The sequence below is a fragment of the Arvicanthis niloticus genome, chromosome 15, assembly GCF_011762505.2.
Source record: "Arvicanthis niloticus isolate mArvNil1 chromosome 15, mArvNil1.pat.X, whole genome shotgun sequence".
NCBI lineage: Eukaryota > Metazoa > Chordata > Mammalia > Rodentia > Muridae > Arvicanthis > Arvicanthis niloticus.
The window spans coordinates 25400560-25417591 of record NC_047672.1 but is presented as its reverse complement, the minus strand read 5'-3'; the positions used below and the strand labels follow the sequence as shown (position 1 = coordinate 25417591).

The window sequence follows — 17032 nt, the reverse complement described above, 5'->3', positions numbered from 1 at the left end:
CGGATGCTCTGGAAACACAGGACAGCATTCACAAACATCCCAGAGCACGAGCTCTTCATGAGTTACAGCCATGAAGGGAGTCAGTGATCTGGGGAGCGAATGTCTGAAGCTTGGGTAAACTGCTGGAGCAACACCAACAGATGCCATAGTGAACCCGGGCACAGCTGTGGTGGCCACTGCTTGTCCTCCAAAGAGCAGTCTCCCCTGCTGAAACCCTACAGGGTCTCACAGCTGTTCCACTGTTCCACCTCTGGTGGCCTAATCAGCAGAACTAATCATAAGAAATGATCCAGTGGGTAAAGGCCCTTGGCATGAAAGCCTGACCACTTGAAATTGATTCCCAGAATCTATTTAAAAGCCAGAAGGGGCAGCACACATTTGTAATCCCAGCTCAAGGTGAGATGGAAGGTAAAGACAAAAAAACTAACTAGTCAGAAGCCAGTGGGCCAGCTACACTGGCTGGGCAGCAAGTGCCTCTACCTGCTGACCCATCTCCCTGACTACTAAACCCAGTGTCCTACCACCCAGAAATGCAGGGTCAATCACCGTACTCACCTGTGGTGCCCCCAACAGGCCGAGGCCGGGCCACTGACGGCATCTCCTCTGAGTAGATCCCTCGGGCAGCATACGAAGCATCAGTTGATGACTGTGGCTGTGGGGGTTCAGGAGGGACCAACTCTGAAGACGGCAGCAACCCTGGGCCAAAGCTAGGTCTGCTGGGAGAGCACAGCACACATTAAAACCCCTTACCCTGGCTCTGGAATTTTATTAGGCTACCACCCTCTACATGGATTAAAACAGCTTCAAGTAATTATCTCCTTTCCAGGAATATAGGACATTCTCTGGCTATCTAAGGGGCACAGCTTTCCTGTTTGTTCAGGGCCCTACCATAGTGCTAAGTCTGAAAGAAGAAAGGAGAGAGGAGGAAGAGGGAGGAGAGGGGCGGGGAAGGGTGGGGAGGGAAGAAGAGGGGAAGGAAGAGGAGGAGGAGGGGAAAGGGAATAGAAGGGGAGAGTAGAGGGAAGGCATGTGACCAGAGCCTTGCTTTTCAGTCTGGCTGCCCACTTTGCACCCCAGAAAGATGCAACCCAGACGTGAGTTGTTGGATATTTACTTTTGGGTTTTTGTTTTCGAAAGAAAAACTCTACAAACAATCTCCATTGTCCAACCAGACTGAAAACCAGTCTAAGGAAGTGTCCTCAAGCTTTTAAAGTTCTGAAGCCCTTTAAACTTAGAATAAAACATTACCAAAGGCTCATAAGACCTTTTGTTTATGTGGATTCTATCCTTTAATATTAACTAACTCTATTACACGTTAAAACTAAAACCACTTAAAAACACTTATTTTAAACATCTATTAAAATTACTAACCTATTCAGTGCTAGCATATCAGTCCTCATGAAGTAAACTATCATCTTCAGTCACCTCCAAGTTGGTGAGCAGTACCTTAGATCTGGTTCAAATGCCCCCACAGAGGACATCGAGATCCTCACACAGCTGTATCTAGAGAACACGCTATTGGTTTCTGTGTTCAAATCCAGAGTCTTATCTCACCTTACATATTTAATACATTATATTACCCCTTACAAAGCAGAGAATATACATTTAACGTTTTAGACCAATATGAATGATGGTTTTTTGTACAATGTTAAGTCAGCATGGTAGGCTGGGGTTACTTTCCTTTCAAAGTTGACAGCGCAGCTAAAGTTTCCAAAACTTCAAGTTATATAGATGCAAATGTAGTATGTATACAGTAATGTATATATTACTAATATATAGATTTATATTACTGGTTATACATAAAAGACCAGTAATCGGCCAACTGTAGTTGTCCACGCCTTTAATCCCAGCACTTGGGAAGCAGAGGCAGGTGGATCTCTGTGAGTTTGAGGCCAGCCGGGTCTACAAAGTGAGCCCAGGACAGCTAGGGATAAAGCCTGTTATGTATTTTAAAGACCAGTAACAGCAGTGTGACATGTAGCAACAGCAGCAATAGCTTTTACAGGTTCTGCAGTCATTTTAACAAAATTGGAGACATCCTGCACACTCCATTTAAAAACAAACAAACAAACAAAAATAAACCAAAGTGGGGTAAAGAGATGATTTGGTAGGTAAGAGCACTGGCTGCTTTTCCAGAGGACCTGGGTTCAATTCTCAGCACCCTCATGTCCGCTTGCACCTGTCTGTAATTCTACTTCCAAGGAGACCCGACACCCTCACATAGACATACATGCAAGTAAACACCAATGCACATAAAATAAAAATAAATAAATCATTTTTAAAATAAAAAATAAATCCCCCCAAACAGCAGTTTTTCATGCATCTTATATTCAGTCAGCTGACATGTTACTTGCCCACACAGAGTGTGTTCTTGTAGCGGGGACGCTAAGATCTTTTTAGGAAATACTCAAATCGTCATTTCACACACTGATACCACACCGAAACTTGAGGTGAAGTCTGACACAGGACTCTGAAGGAGTTCCTATACTCTGCTCCATCACAACTCACTTCTCTCTCTGGTGATACTGTCCTTTGGAAAATGTAAATTATAAAGAGTCTATAGATGTGGCACACTTAACAGTATTGAGCTCATCCAGAAAAGCCTGTAGGGGCTAGGACACTGTCAAGTTCACAACTGCAGAAGGTAAAACTTAACTAATAACATAATTTTCACTTGAATAGGTAAGACAGAATTCTTCTTCCTGGATAGGTCTGTGACTATCCAACTAAAATTTTTTTCTGTTTAGATTTATTTAATTTAATTTTATGTATATGACTTTTTGCCTACGTGTGTATGTGTGATATGACATTTTGCCTGTGTGTGTGTGTGTGTATGTATGTGTGATATGTGTAAGCCTGGTGCCCTGTGAGGCCAGAAAAGGACACTGAATCCCTGAAACTGGAGTTACAGAGGGTCTTTAGCCATCATGTGGGTGCTGGGAACCGATTCCTGATTCTTTAAAGAACTCTTAACTGTCAGCCATCTCTGTAGTCCCAACACTACCTGATTTTTCTGTTTTTATATATATTTTTTTTCAATATTTTTTCATTATGTAATCTAATAACAACTTCTTGCTCATAAAATATTTTCAACTCAAGGGTGACTTCTACTCAGCAAGTGTACAGAGCAAGCTCAGAGCTCATTGGCAGAATACTTCACGGAACAGAGAAGAACCCCCCTCTGTTTTGTGTGCTAAGACTCTTACCACGAACGGATGTTGACTTCTGTCAAATGCTGTACCTACTGAAATGGCTTTTCCCTCCTTTGCCTGCTTTGAAGGAGAATATTACACAGCTTGGTTCTTACCATGCTAAATCACCCTCATGTTGCCAGAATCAATCCACATTTGTTGTGATGTATGCTTTTTATATATTGCTGGATGTTTGTGAATAGTCAGTTTCAGAGTCTTTCTACCTTTGTTTTACATGAGTGAAAGTGGCCTTTAATGTTTCCATTTTCACAAAGTCTTTGTTCTTCTAATTCATCCTTTCTTGGTTCTTGTCCCTCATCTCTCAGTAATAGAACTTAAATTCCAAAATCACGTGCATGTGTGCACATGTGTGCATGTGTGTGTGCATCGCACACGCGTAACTATGTGTGAATACGTGAGCTATGGCACACACGAGGAGATCAGAGGGCAGCTTGCTGGAGTCAGTTCTCCTCCTTCTACTTTGTTGCTCTCTGGGACTAAAACCAGGTAGCCAGGCTTTGGGGCAACCATCTTTATCCACTGTGCCTGCTCAAGCCCTAATACTTCAGCAGTTTTTATCACTGAGTAATCTCCCAAATTCCAATATTTTGCCTCTTCTTCTGGTTAGATTAAGAAAATTCACAAGCCAATTTGCTAACTGCTCAAATTAACTGAAAACTGAGTCTATAAGATAAAAAACAATAGCCTCCATGAGAAAGCTATGATGGGGTTTCTTCTCAAAACCTTACCTTGGCAATGGGCCCGATGGGGGAGTCATCCCATATTCTTCGTATCTCTAGAAAAAATTCAAAAAGATACAAAGATAAACATTTAATAACTTATTTGAAAATGACAATATCAAGCCAGGTGTGATTGTAAATGTCTTTAGTCCCAGCACTCGGAAGGCAGAGGCAGGTGGATCTCTGCAAGATTGAGGTTAGCCTGGTCTACAGTTCCAACACAGCCAAAGCTACATAGAGAAACTCTATCTTAAAAAAACTGAGGGAGGGAGGGAGGGAGGGAAGGAGGGAAGGAGGGAGGGAGGGAAAGACAGTATCAAACTTAGGCCTTTAGGGTCAACTTGTAGGAATATTACTATACTTGTTTCTGAGGAGTGTTTTACTATATTGCCTTAGCTAGCCAGGACCTTGCTAGTCCTACACTCAGGAGATCCCCCTGCCTCTGCCTCTGAGTGCTGAGATTAAGAGAATGTGCTACAATAATAGCAAGAGCTGCTTTTTGTTATGTTTGTTGTTGGGTTTTGTTGTTTGGAGATAGGGTCTTTCTACATAGTCATGGCTGTCCTGGAACTCACTATGTAGACCAACCTGGCTTGGAATTCACAGAAATCCACTTGCCTCTGTCTCCCAAGTCCTACAATTAATGGCAAGCCCAGCAAAAACTGTTTTCTTATTAAAACTTGGAATGCCACTGGGGTACTCTAACAGCAAGTAATGATTCGAGTTTTTCAATTAATTACTTATAATTTGTTATTTACTCTATGTATAAGGGTATTCTGCCTGTATGTACCTCTATGGAGAACATGGGTGTAGTGTCAGCAGGGGCCGGAAGGCACTGAGTCCCCTAGAACTGGAGTTACAGACAGTTGTGAGCCTCCAGGTATAGTTGACAGAGATTGTCTCCCATCCCCTAAACTGATTCTTCTCACTGTTGATTGCTTTCTTTACTGTGCCTTAACTTTTCTTTTTTTTTTTAATTTATTTTTTATTGAATATTTTATTTACATTTCAAATGCCACCCCCTTTGTCCATTTCCCCTCTCTAGAAAACCCCTATTCCATCCCCCTTCCCCTTTTTGCTTTTATACAATTTTTTAAATGTTAATCAAAGGCTTTATAAGTTTGGTAATGCTCAATAACAAGATGCCCATACAATCAGAAGTGTAACCCAATTCCCAACCTAGATATACCAACTACCTTTGACTGGTGGAGACACTTGGACATCTGCCTCCATGTCGTCGTCCCCCCCCCTTTCTCTCATCACCTAGCTCCTCCTCTCCTTACTCCTCCCACCCTAGTTCCTCCTACATATCACCCTTGCTGTTAAAACTTTTCTCTCAAAATAAAATTAGAGCATAACTATACCAATTTGTGTCAGTAAGGTACAAGATAGACCTAATACCCAGTCCATCACTTTGTTGACAAACCAGAACCTCTGTCATCTCTCCTAACCAACCTTTTCTGGGCTTTTTTTTTTTTTTTTTTTTTTTTTTTTTTTTTGGTTTTAGAATGAATGTCAGCTGAAAACCATCCTCTCAAATCTTTTCTCTCAAAGTAAATAGTCAGGATTGGCTATGAGACTATAAGTCTTCAACCCCGTCAGAAATCCAGAATGATTGAGTTAACTGAAATTATGGGAAGCACAAAACATAGCTTCTAAAACTTAGCCAATTCCATGTAATCCCATCTGTCAAGTCTTGGGATTTTTCTGGGTGCTATCAGAGTCGATTTTTAAAATTAAAATTTTAACACTGGGTGAAAAAAGCTGCTATGATACAAAGGCTTTCAATGGAAAACGAGAGGCTTCTGAGTAAAAATTTAGCAGATGAATGGCTGGTTCATCTGCTCAGTGTATCGGTAACTTACTAAGAGACGGTCTGGGTGTGGACAGGGTTAAGGAGGAGCCACATGCCTAGTGTGAACAGGATCCTGTATCTAATGACTACCACCATATTTCTTTTTGTGTTTTGTGTTTTTCAAACAAAACAAAATAAAACAGATCCAAAGCAATTTGGGCTAGAAATGTAGCCAATGGCAGACCGTTTGCCCAGCACAAGCATGACCCGAGCACAATTCCTGGAAATATAATAAAAGCAATTCTCAAAGTAGTCAGTCAGTCAGTCAGTCAGTCAGTCTGTCTCTCTTTCTGTCTCTCTCTCTGTCTCTCTCTCTCTCTTTCTCTCTCTCTCTCTCTCTCTCTCTCTCTCTGTCTTCTTTTTCTCTTTTTCTTCTTTTTCTTTTTTTCCCACCAAGACAGGGTTTTTCTGTGCAGCCCTGGCTGTCCTGGAACTCACTCTAGACCAGGTTGGCCTTGAATTCACAGTAATCCATCTGCCTCTGCTTCTCAAGTGCTGAAATTAAAGGCATGGACCACCACCACCTGGCTAACTTTTGCATTTCTTTTTTTCTTCTTCTTCTTTTTTTTTGGTTTTTCGAGACAGGGTTTCTCTGTGTAGCCCTGGCTGTCCTGGAACTCACTCTGTAGACCAGGCTGGCCTCGAACTCAGAAATCCGCCTGCCTCTGCGTCCCAAGTGCTGGGATTAAAGGCGTGTGCCACCACCGCCCCCTGCAACTTTTGCATTTTTTAACCACAGCAATCGTTTCTATTGTTTGTTTGTTTTTGTTTTTTTTTTTCTGTTTCTAAAATTATTGTCCTTCATCCCCTGTCTAAAAACTTTTCCCCACCTTGGACTGAGGATATAACCTTGCCTAGCATAGGTTTGATCTCCAACAATTCCCCAGAAACCCCTTGTAAAACAAGTCTGGTGACAGAGACCTGCAACCACAGCATTTGAGGTAGAGGCAGTGGACAAAAGTTCACGGTCATCTGTGCCACAGAACATGCCCCTTCAGGACGCTGGGAGGGAGCTGGGAAGAGATTTCCTTGAACACCAACGGCATCGTTCTCAAATATCAGAGCTACCTGAAAGGCTGCGTCCAACACTACAGTAGTAGAAGGCAAAAGCTGAGATCTACCAAGCAAGCTTTAAGTCACAGAAAACGCAGCCCAAGTTTCCCAGGGAGCCTTCAACTGACAGTGAGGTGACACAAGTCAAGCACTTTGCCCAGGAGAAAATTCCAGCAGTCCAGTACTTACGCTGCAAGGGTTGTTGGCCGTCTGAGCGGGACTGTAGAAGGACCCCCACTGTGTGGCTCGCCTTTCTTCCCTGGAAGGGGTGCTATTCACAGGTAGGCTGGCAGGCACCCCAGTACCTGCTCCCACAGCATTGGTGGGCTGGCTGCTGGGAGCCACAAGGGCGAAGGCATCATCCAGGAGGGAGTGCATGGTCTGGCGTGCCTCCTCGATGGACGGCTGAGGTGGGATGTACTGAGAGGCTGAGAAAGGCAGGCCGGGATACCTGCCCAGCTCGGCAGAGGAGGGCGTCTGGACATCAGCTGGGAGGTCAGGATCAGACTGTGTGAGAGGCAAGGGGAAAAATGACATGTGTGCTTCCGTAGGGTGCGGGGTGGAGCATGAAGCTAAATTCTGGGGCAGAGTAAAATTTAAAATGGTCCTACTTTGTGGGAAAGGGTTTGTCATAACAATTAAAAATCATCTCTCTTAATAGGTATCTCATTTTTTTGTATGAGGCAAAGACTTCAACTGAGAAAAACCAAATGAGAATATTACACAACTTATATTCTGTAAAACTCAACTGTAAAACAGATTTCAGACTTGTGGGCAGTCATCTTCACTGAGAGAGCCTAGGCAACCACTAATCAGACTCCAAAGTGCACACGCTTAAGAGATCCAGTCAGCTTTCCATGGGTGGAAAAGCCAAAAGGCAGAGCAGACTATTGACAGTAAGAAAACACCATATATGTACATAAATAATTCAGTACCCATTTAAAAACTGTTTACAACAGTAAATACTAACAAATATTCAGAAACCATGTCTCTAAAATAAAGGTATCTGAGTAACTAAGAAAAGTTTAATGTCCTGTCCCCACTGTTTAAGAGATAAGAATCAGAGAAACAAGGTGGTATTCCGCCCCTCACCCTCACAAATCTTTCTTCTCTCTACAGAGTCCTGACTGGCCTGGAACTTCCTATGCAGACCAATTGGCCTTGAACATATGGTGATACCCCTGTCTCTGTAGTCAATGCTTGGATTAAAGGCATACAGCACCATGCCCAGCTAAAGATTTATTTTATTTTAATCCTTGTGTGTATGCACATGTGCACCAAGCACACCAAGACCCCAGTGGGTGGTGTTCACCTACATTCTAGAGTCCCAACACTCTAGGTCCCTCCCATCTCATCCTTCCTGGTCATACTTTAAAGAAAGAGAGACAGAGACAGTTTAATTTTGAAGCAGGACAGACAGGTTCAGGCTGGGAAGGAAGGGTGGTTCCTTTGGGTTCCCACTGGCACAGAAATCCTACCAGTAACCAACAAAAAGCCACAGGTCAGAACTTCCCACGCCTCTGTCTCCTTGCTGCCTCTTCAGAATTTGAAAGTCAAGAGTCTCCTTTCCTGCGTCTCACCATCACATAGGGACGGAACTCAACAAATGAAAACCCGTGGAGTTAAGGTTTCCTAAGGAAGCTTGGGTTCGAATTTAAGTTCTAGTCTCTTGAATTTAGATCTGCTGATCCCATTCTGCTTCAGTGCTGATTCATTCAGACACAGACAACCACCAGCTCATCCCAGATAGGGTACCAAAAACACAATCAGTCCTACTTAAGTGTAGTGTGGTAAGCCAAGTTTAACTTGGATTTCCTTACAGAAGTGAGACTTAAAGGGGCATGGGCAACTGACAGACAGCAGGAAAATTTTCATCCTGGCAATGATTAATCCTAAGGGAAAAGCCTTGAGTTTCCTGGGCCTGCTCCTGAGATACTCAGGATAAACACAGCTGCTCTGATCTCAGATGGCCATGGTCATGTCATGCCCAGAGGACAGCATTTTACAACAGATTTCTGCCCCTGTCATTCTTCAGACATACACAGGACATTGTAGGTCATGTCTTGCAGTGGCTATTTTTCAGTCCTTAGTGGGCTCTTAAAAGACTGACTTCACATCCTGGTTTAGATTTGTGCCTGCTGCCCTGGTTTAATGATTAATAGAACTTCCTTTCTCTTCAGGAGCATCTGGTTTGGACACTACATGACAGTAAGGGGTCAACAACCTTGTAGCTTTTTGTTGCTGACGTTGTTTTAAGGAGATAGGGCCTCTCTCTTCCTACCTCCAAACTCCTGGGCTCAAGCCAACTGCTTGGCTGCCACCCTCTAAGCAGCTGGGACTGAGGATGAGCACCAGCAGGCCTGGAGCCAACAAACACTCTCAGTCAAGAATCAGACAATAAATATTTTAGGTTCTGCAAGTCATAAAAGTCTGTCACAACCCAACTCAAAAAGCAGCCAAAGACAGCATGCAAGTAAGGGTGTGGCTGGCTTACAAAAAGGCCCAGTGTTGACCAATACAGCGGCAGGCTAGATGTGGCCCAGGGGCAGAAGTCTTCCCGGTCTAAACCTGAGAGATGACTGGATAGAAGGGGTTGAGGATTTCGGAGGACAGTCCTCAAGGAGAGCTTATTTTGAGAGGAAAAATGGAAAATTCCAGATAATTTAAAACTATGTAGTACACATATGGTCTTAACGGAAAAAAAAAAAAAAAGTCTAGTGAGTAAAAGGCAAACTCTGAGAAAAGCATTATTTTTAAAACACATATCACAGAATTTCAGGGAGTATTTTCTGAGCAGGGGATGTTTGGAAGAGCAGCCCTTGGAGACAAAGTAGGAAGGCCTCTGAGGAAACCATTGCACCTTCTGTGAAAGGTGAAAATGGAGGAAACAAAGGAAGATCCAAGACAGGCACCATGTTTTCTGCCTGCCATCCCAGCAGAAAGATTATTGCTTGAGCTAGGAGTTTGAGGCTAGCCTGGGCAACATAGCCCAAATTAGGTTAAACCCAAAAGGAGGGTCCAGGACACCACAAGGGAAGCCTGGCATTGGTCACCAATGAAGATCAATGAAGAGTACAAGGAAAACCAAACTCTACAGAGAATTCAATCGGAGGCTGGAACTCGAGGGCTGGAAACAAGCATTTCCTGCAGGGGTTATAAAAGAAAGGCCTTTGAGAAGATGAGCCCAGGCTGCTAGGAAAGCCTGTATGGGTAAGGAAGGAATTCGGTTTCTATTACTAGTTCTACAAAAGCACCAGGTCATTATATTGAAGACCCACAAGGACAGTTTCTACAGACTGAACCTAACACCACCAGTGTTGGACACATGCTTCCAAAAGGCTCCGGCAGAACAAGAACACACATCTATTGCCAGAAAAGCTGGTGCGTGTGTGTGTGTGTGTGTGTGTGTGTGTGTGTGTGTGTGTGTGTGTTCCTCTATGGTCAGAGAAAGGAAGAGAAACTACTTGATCCTTTGCTCTACAGGGCATCTATAATTAGCCACAGTTGCTCACACGAACCCTCCTGAGGGGTTATAAAAGGCCAGAGCTCACTGACCTCCCAGAGAGGAACCGGTTTCTTCCTGACGATCTTGATGAAATCAGACTTTAGTCAATGTCTGTATGGTGTTTGCCACATTTTTATAAACTTTTTGAATGTTTTTCAATATTAGTTACGTGTCATTTAGGGAAAAAAACCAGAATCCTCAAATAAACAGTTTCCAGTGTTCCAGGGCTACTGTGTCTTATATCACGGTACCTCCTCTGAGGACAGGCTTGTTGCTCCGTCACACAAGCAAAGCTGGCTCTCTAAGTTTGCTCAGCACAGGACGGCTGAGTCCTTTATGCTCCCCACGGCTGCTGGTGAGCTGCTTCCCTCAGACTCCCCTTCTCTTTCCCAGGGCATCTTTGTGTCTCTTGCTAACAGTCCCTTGGGAAGCTAGGTTTCTCTTTTCCTGTATGGAGCCTGTGTATATATGTCAGTGTATAATGTATCAGTGTCTGCCTTCATCACCTCAAGCTGTCTGTGTGCCTTTCCACTGAAAAATCAGGTTCTCCTGGGATTCACAGTAAGCTCTTTTCCCATAACAAGTATATATATATAGAGAGATATATACATACACATATGTATAACACACACACATGTTGACCATCCCTGATCTGAAATCAGAAACCTTTTGAGCTGACATGACACTCAGTTCTGGATTTTGAACATTTCAAATTGTAGCCTTTCCTACCAGGATGCTCAGCTGATAAAGTCTACACAAACATTCTAACATATTCAGTATCTGAGTCAGTGTGGCCTCCGACATTTTGGATAGAGGCTGAACTGAGTGATTCACTCTCTCCTTAGCTCCTTGGGGATATGAGAGTGTGGAGGTATACAGACAAAACAGGAAACATCCAAGAAACCCAAACACCCATGTGAGCACAGAGAGAGAGCGAGAACCTGGACATTTGTGCTCTTCCAATCACTGTCAACCAGCTCCCATTCTGAATGCAGAGGTTGGTCATCATGTCACCCAGCAGCTCCTTGGCTTCACCGCTCAGGTGCCCAACTCCATCTACTCGGGGTGCTGCACAGCCTGCTGTCCTGGCATCCACTTTGTACAGGGCGGCAGCCAATACTGTGCACTCTCCTCTCCCACCAAGACACCCTCCCCAGAGCCCCCACCATGTTTCCCAAGGGTTTGTTGTTACATACTGGGCATCCAATGTAGGCAGAGTTGTGCACCCCCGGGGGCCGCTTGTATGTGCCATCACTGTCTGTGGTGATGAGTCTGTCCTTCTCCGCATCAGCGGGACAGCCGTTGACCTGGTGTTTCCGGCGAGGCTTAGGAGAACGTTTCATCCGTGAACTGATAGGAAAAACAGAAATTATTTTCACAGGGCTGGTCGCCTTACCACAGAAAAAGCTCCAGGGATTCTGACAAAGTAACAGCCATGGTCTGGACTCTCTAAGGAGCAGACCTAACGCAGAGATAACAAAAGCACTCTGTACTCAGGATGGCAGAGCCGGTCAAAAAGCAACAGGCCCAGCCAAGAGGGGTTAATATCTTCCAGGTTACCTGAATGGTTAAACAGACCTGAGGCTGAGGAGGGACATGAGCAGAGACTAGAAAGTACCAGCCCTGCTGCAGGCTGAGGGCCAAAATTGGCTGCAGGTGAGCCTGTGGGGGAAGATGAGAGCCACCCACTGTAGTCACAGCTCTGTCTGTGTGGCTGGTCACTGACAGAACTACAGTAGAGAGGAAGGCCCCGCCTCCTCAGGGGTACAGAGTTGGACAGAGAATGACAAGCTTAATATTTTACGTATGTAGGTGTTCTGTCTACACACATCTGTGCATCTATGTAACTGGCTGTGTGTCTGGTTCCCAAAGAGTCCAGAAGAGGGCGTTGGATCCCCTGGCACTGGAGTTACGATGGTTGAGAGTCACCAGGAAGATGCTGGGGATTAACCCTAGGTCCTGTGGAAGAACAGTTACTGCTCGTAACCACTGGCTATTCATCCAGCCCCAGTGTGTTTACAGGAAACACATCTATACATGGGCCAGGAGCTGGCAGATGGGAAGGGGGAACCCAAGACTCTAGGAGGCTGTGGGAAAACAAACACAGAGACCTTCCACATGACCGTGATTATCCAGACGATGAAGACAAGCAAGGGAAGTGAAAAGCAAGAGGAGGGACAGGAACAGTGAAGGAGGGTCAGGAAACCGGCTGGACAAAGAAGAGGTTGGTGCAGGTTTTATCAGACTGAGGAAAGCAATCTGATTGCTAACTCTGGGATGTGGAGACTAGGAATCCCCCTCCTCCCTAGTTTCTTCCCTCCCCAGGAGTGAGTCTCTCCACTTCTTGCATGCCTACTCTACCTCTACAGAAACCTCTTCAATTCACTGTCACAGACTGTCACCTGAACTCGACCAGGACTTCTGTCCTAGGCTCTAGTCTCCTTCCTGCCCTGTGTCTAGTCTCCCTGTCCACCATGTCCCTAGGGCCCCAGCCTACCTTTTCCTGGGCTCTATGAACACAGAGGGCACACTGGCTGCAGGGTCCAGGATCTTGTCAATCTGCATCTGTGCCCTGCGGTATACTCGGTGTCGCTCCTTGGTGTCACCAGAAGACAGGTCATCCACCACTGGGAACTCATAATGGCCTCGGCGTTTGGCACGCAGGCGGATCTTGTTGCGGTGGTGCTCAATCTCTGACTTGTGGCGCAGCGCCGACTGGATCTAAGTGTGGGTGGTGGACAGCAAGAACAATCACTCCTGTGTTTTCTCAGGTTTCTGGGACCCTTCCTCTGCAAAGCCCCTTCAGAGATGTTCCATTTCTCCAACTCTGTGCACTTGCACTGTAGGCTTGATGGAGGCACCCATGGAGGTGACAAAGAATGGCCACCGCCTACACTGAGTGGGAGAAAGCCAGTTGTCCACTAATGATCACTTGCTTAAAGAAACCCAGTCATCTGCAGGCAAAAGCCAGTGATCCAGAGCCAGAGGCAGCTGAGGCAGCAAGTCCTCAAGGGCTGCTGCTTCAGTGCCTTCTGCTCATCCTGTCAGAATCCATCACTGTCCCCAAGTAGTGTTGCAGTTTGAAAAAAAATTATTATGTATGGGTCATGGGAAGGCTCCAGAGGCCTCATCATTGGCATAGGAGCTACAAACAGTTGATGATATCTGAGAAAGAAAGAGACACCTTTTCTTCAAGGATGTAGCTACTGCTAAGCTGCCCGTGTGCATGCCCAGTGCACCAGGCTTATTATTGATGGCAATGAGAAGACAGCATGGAGATGGGAGATAGGTTAGGGGATCTGGGGAGAGTTGGGGGCGGGGGGATGGATAAACTGTATGCGTGTACCAAATATTCAAAGAATAAATAAAACATTAAAAAAATAAAAAAAAAATATAGGTGTGTGTTTGTGTGTGTGTAGTGTGGTTGTGTTTTGTTTTTTTGATTCTGAGTGAGAGAGGCCTTATAGCCAGAGCATCCCCGGAGTGAGACTTCTGTCTCAGCCTGCAGGGTGAGGGTCACAGGCCTGAGTGGCACCAGCCTGTAGTGTTCTGAACCGGGTACACCAGAGTGGTACAGGACCTTCACTCATCTTCTAACACTGACTGGATTAGGACACAAGCTTTTAAATTAATGCACCTTCATTAAAACCAAATACCTCCTTGTTGATTTTGTTGGTCTCTGCCACTCGGTCGGCCAGGACAGGGTGCTGCACTGGTGGAGCCGGGATAGGCTGCATGGCAATAAGCTGGATCTTACTGGGGACCCGCCGGCTGGCCTCTGAGGTTCGGGAAATCCTGTCCACGTGCTCGAAGATGGAGGCTGAGGAATGCTGCTCATTCCCTGAACTGGGCAGGGGGGCGCCTGCACAGAAGGGGAGGAACATGAGCAGGAAAGCCCCAGAAAGCAGCAACAGCAGTTAGAATTGTGCATCATCCTGAAAGTACCCTTGGGCCCAGTCTCTGACCAAAGCAACTAAAATCTCTCTAGGTTACTGAAGATGGTCTATGTTAAATTATCTCTCTGACTTTGTTAAAAAATTACAAATGAGGGTTGGTGAGATGGCTCAGCAGGTAGAGAGAGAGAGGTACTTGTGCACAGGTCTTATGGCTTGAGTTCAATCCTGGATCTCATGAGGAGGCAGAGAGAACTGACTTATAATGTCCATACATGTCATGTGTACACACACACACACACACACACACACACACACACACACACTACAAATGCCTCTAGAAGGGATATTAGAAAGTCATTGTGATACTGTGTGCCAAAGACCACTCTACTGTTTTTTCTACACGTAGTTAAAAATCTTCTTCAAAAAAAGGGAAGCTCGTTTGAGAGAGAGGAGCACTTCCATAGTATGTATCAGGCCCGGCTTCAGTGTCCACAGCCACAAACCTGAGCTGGGCACACACCTGAAAACCTAGCACTTGGAAGATGGGGGAACAGGAGGAGCATAAATTCAAGTCATCTCCAGCTACATATCAAGTTCTAGGCTAGCCTGGGCTACATGAAACCTTGTCTGAAGGGGGGGGGGGCTGGAGACTGAAGCTGTTCATCGAGTCAGTGAGCCATTTATAGAATCTTCACTGAAAATGTTTACAGCAGCTTTGAGCATCCACTATCCTCCTGGCACCCACCAGCATGCCAACAATTATCTGTGGAAGCAACACTTTGAAGTCTTCCCTCTGCACGGGGCAGGGATTGGTTCTAGGACACTGCAGCTACCAAAGTCCATCATCTGGACTGTCTCTTCTAAGAAACGGTGCAGTATCTGCCTGAACATACAACCCAAGCACATGGTCCTGTAAGCTCTAAATTACCCCTAAATTATATGCGACTGTTAATACAATGTAAAGGCTACATTAACGATTACATTAACATTTAAAGAGTAGTGACAAGCAAGGTTACACCTTCGTGTAACATACATGTGACTTAAAAATATATATTTGATCTATAGTTGTTGAATACAGACAGCATGGATATGGAGGGGCTGACTGTACTGGAGGGGGGGTTGGGACAAAAGCTAAGGGCACTAGAGCCACACCAGAGGGCATCAAATTAGACGTGAATACTTCAGGCTTTCCAGACTTCAAGGCAAGGAACGTCCACCTCAGGCTTCTCTGCCAAGCTGTAGGGTAAAGGCAGGAAGCAAAAGAAATCCCCCAGTTCCTGTACTGTCCAGGACCCAGCCTTCCAAAATACCTAGAAAGGGAATTTTAACTGTGCATTAAAGTATACATATGCTACATATTATACAATTTAAAAATTACTTAGATAATAACAACCAATGGGAGAGTAAGAGATGTGCAGAGATGAGTACCTGAGGAGACCAGCCTTAAGGCACATAAGGACATTGGAAGCATTTCTCTTTGGAAGTTATTCTTAAAAAGTAATAATATAAATCACACCACACATTCAAGAAATCATTGACTACAATAAATGTTATCTACCATAAAATAGCCAAGAAGTGGCTGCCCAAGATGGCTCAGAAGGTAAAAATAATTGCTGCCAAGCTTGACAACCTGAGCTTGGGTCCGGAACCCACATTGCAGAAAGGAGAGAGATGACTCCTGCAACTTGTCCCCTGAGCTCCACCTATGCATCGTAGCTAGGACATGTGTGTGTCCATGCATGTGCAAACACACACACACACACACACACACACACACACACACACACAGTAAACAACCAAACAAATGTAAATCGTTTCTAAGCACTGTGGGAGACTTCAAGTGTTCTCACATAAAAACAAGTTCATTGTGATGACTATCTCACACAGCAAGTAACGATCCCACCATTCTAAAGGATATGCATCTGCATTTTCATATATAATATATTAAAACATAATGTTGGGAGAGCAGCTGCAGTGCTGTGGAGGACCCAGGTTCAGGTTACCAGCACTCACAAGATGGCTCGCAACTATCTGTAACTAGAACCCCAGTTCCCGGGATCCGATGCCCTCTTCTGACCTCCTTGGGCACCGGGGTATGATGCACACACATACAATCAGGCAAAGCACCATACACATAAAATTTAAAAATCTTAAAAATGTTTTTTTTTAAATTATGTTATAGGTATATATTAAAAGAAAGAAAAATTTTGAAGTTAAAGGAAAAAAAAATAATTTCTGCTGTTTAAGACCCCCAAAAGGAGGCAATGTAGGGTTATACAGAATGATGTCAGCTACACACAATGGCAGAGGAAGGGTACTTCCGAAATGCTTTGATGGAAGACTATTTTAAGAAAGAGTTTCATCAGTTACAGACACACAGTCAGTCCCCACCTTTGCTAACTCTGGTGACCCCCCAGCCACATCCTGTGAGGCTGGCACTGACTTTCATCCCTGACACTAAGCACAGTCCAGATGCTCAGGGAAAACCCCAAATGAGGACCAACTGTCGGCAGTCACGGCTCAGTTTATAATATTCTTCCTTAAGGAGGCCTCTGGGAATTGCCTCCGTGAGAAACTGAGAACTGTGCTTAATGATGTCAGGCATTTCAGAAGTGAGCCTCCAAAATTACTTCATACCTCATATATATATGTATGTACCTAATCTGGTTGAAACAATGCGTTCCTTCACCTAGCAAACACCTTATCAGGTGCCCCAATAAATGTCCTATCAGTCCCCCGGGAGAAATGCTCACACCTGGAGTTTGTGGAACTCAAGTCAATGAAGATCTAAC

General features: G+C 44.7%; 1 protein-coding gene across 4 annotated transcripts in view; it reads right to left on the bottom strand.

Annotated features, from left to right (window-relative positions):
- Kiaa1549 (KIAA1549 ortholog) overlaps positions 1 to 17032 on the bottom strand; it is a 131056-nt gene that overhangs the window by 12433 nt on the left and 101591 nt on the right. For 2 of the 4 annotated variants that reach the window (XM_076913533.1, XM_076913531.1), the window contains exons 13-18: positions 14001 to 14206; positions 12842 to 13065; positions 11541 to 11694; positions 7029 to 7346; positions 3941 to 3987; positions 556 to 716 (exon numbers count right to left, since the gene is read on the bottom strand). In XM_076913533.1, the coding sequence (XP_076769648.1) occupies positions 556 to 716; positions 3941 to 3987; positions 7029 to 7346; positions 11541 to 11694; positions 12842 to 13065; positions 14001 to 14206 (1110 nt within the window). The remainder of the gene's footprint in view (positions 1 to 555; positions 717 to 3940; positions 3988 to 7028; positions 7347 to 11540; positions 11695 to 12841; positions 13066 to 14000; positions 14207 to 17032) is intronic. The other 2 variants (XM_076913534.1, XM_076913532.1) reach the window with 1 other exon arrangement.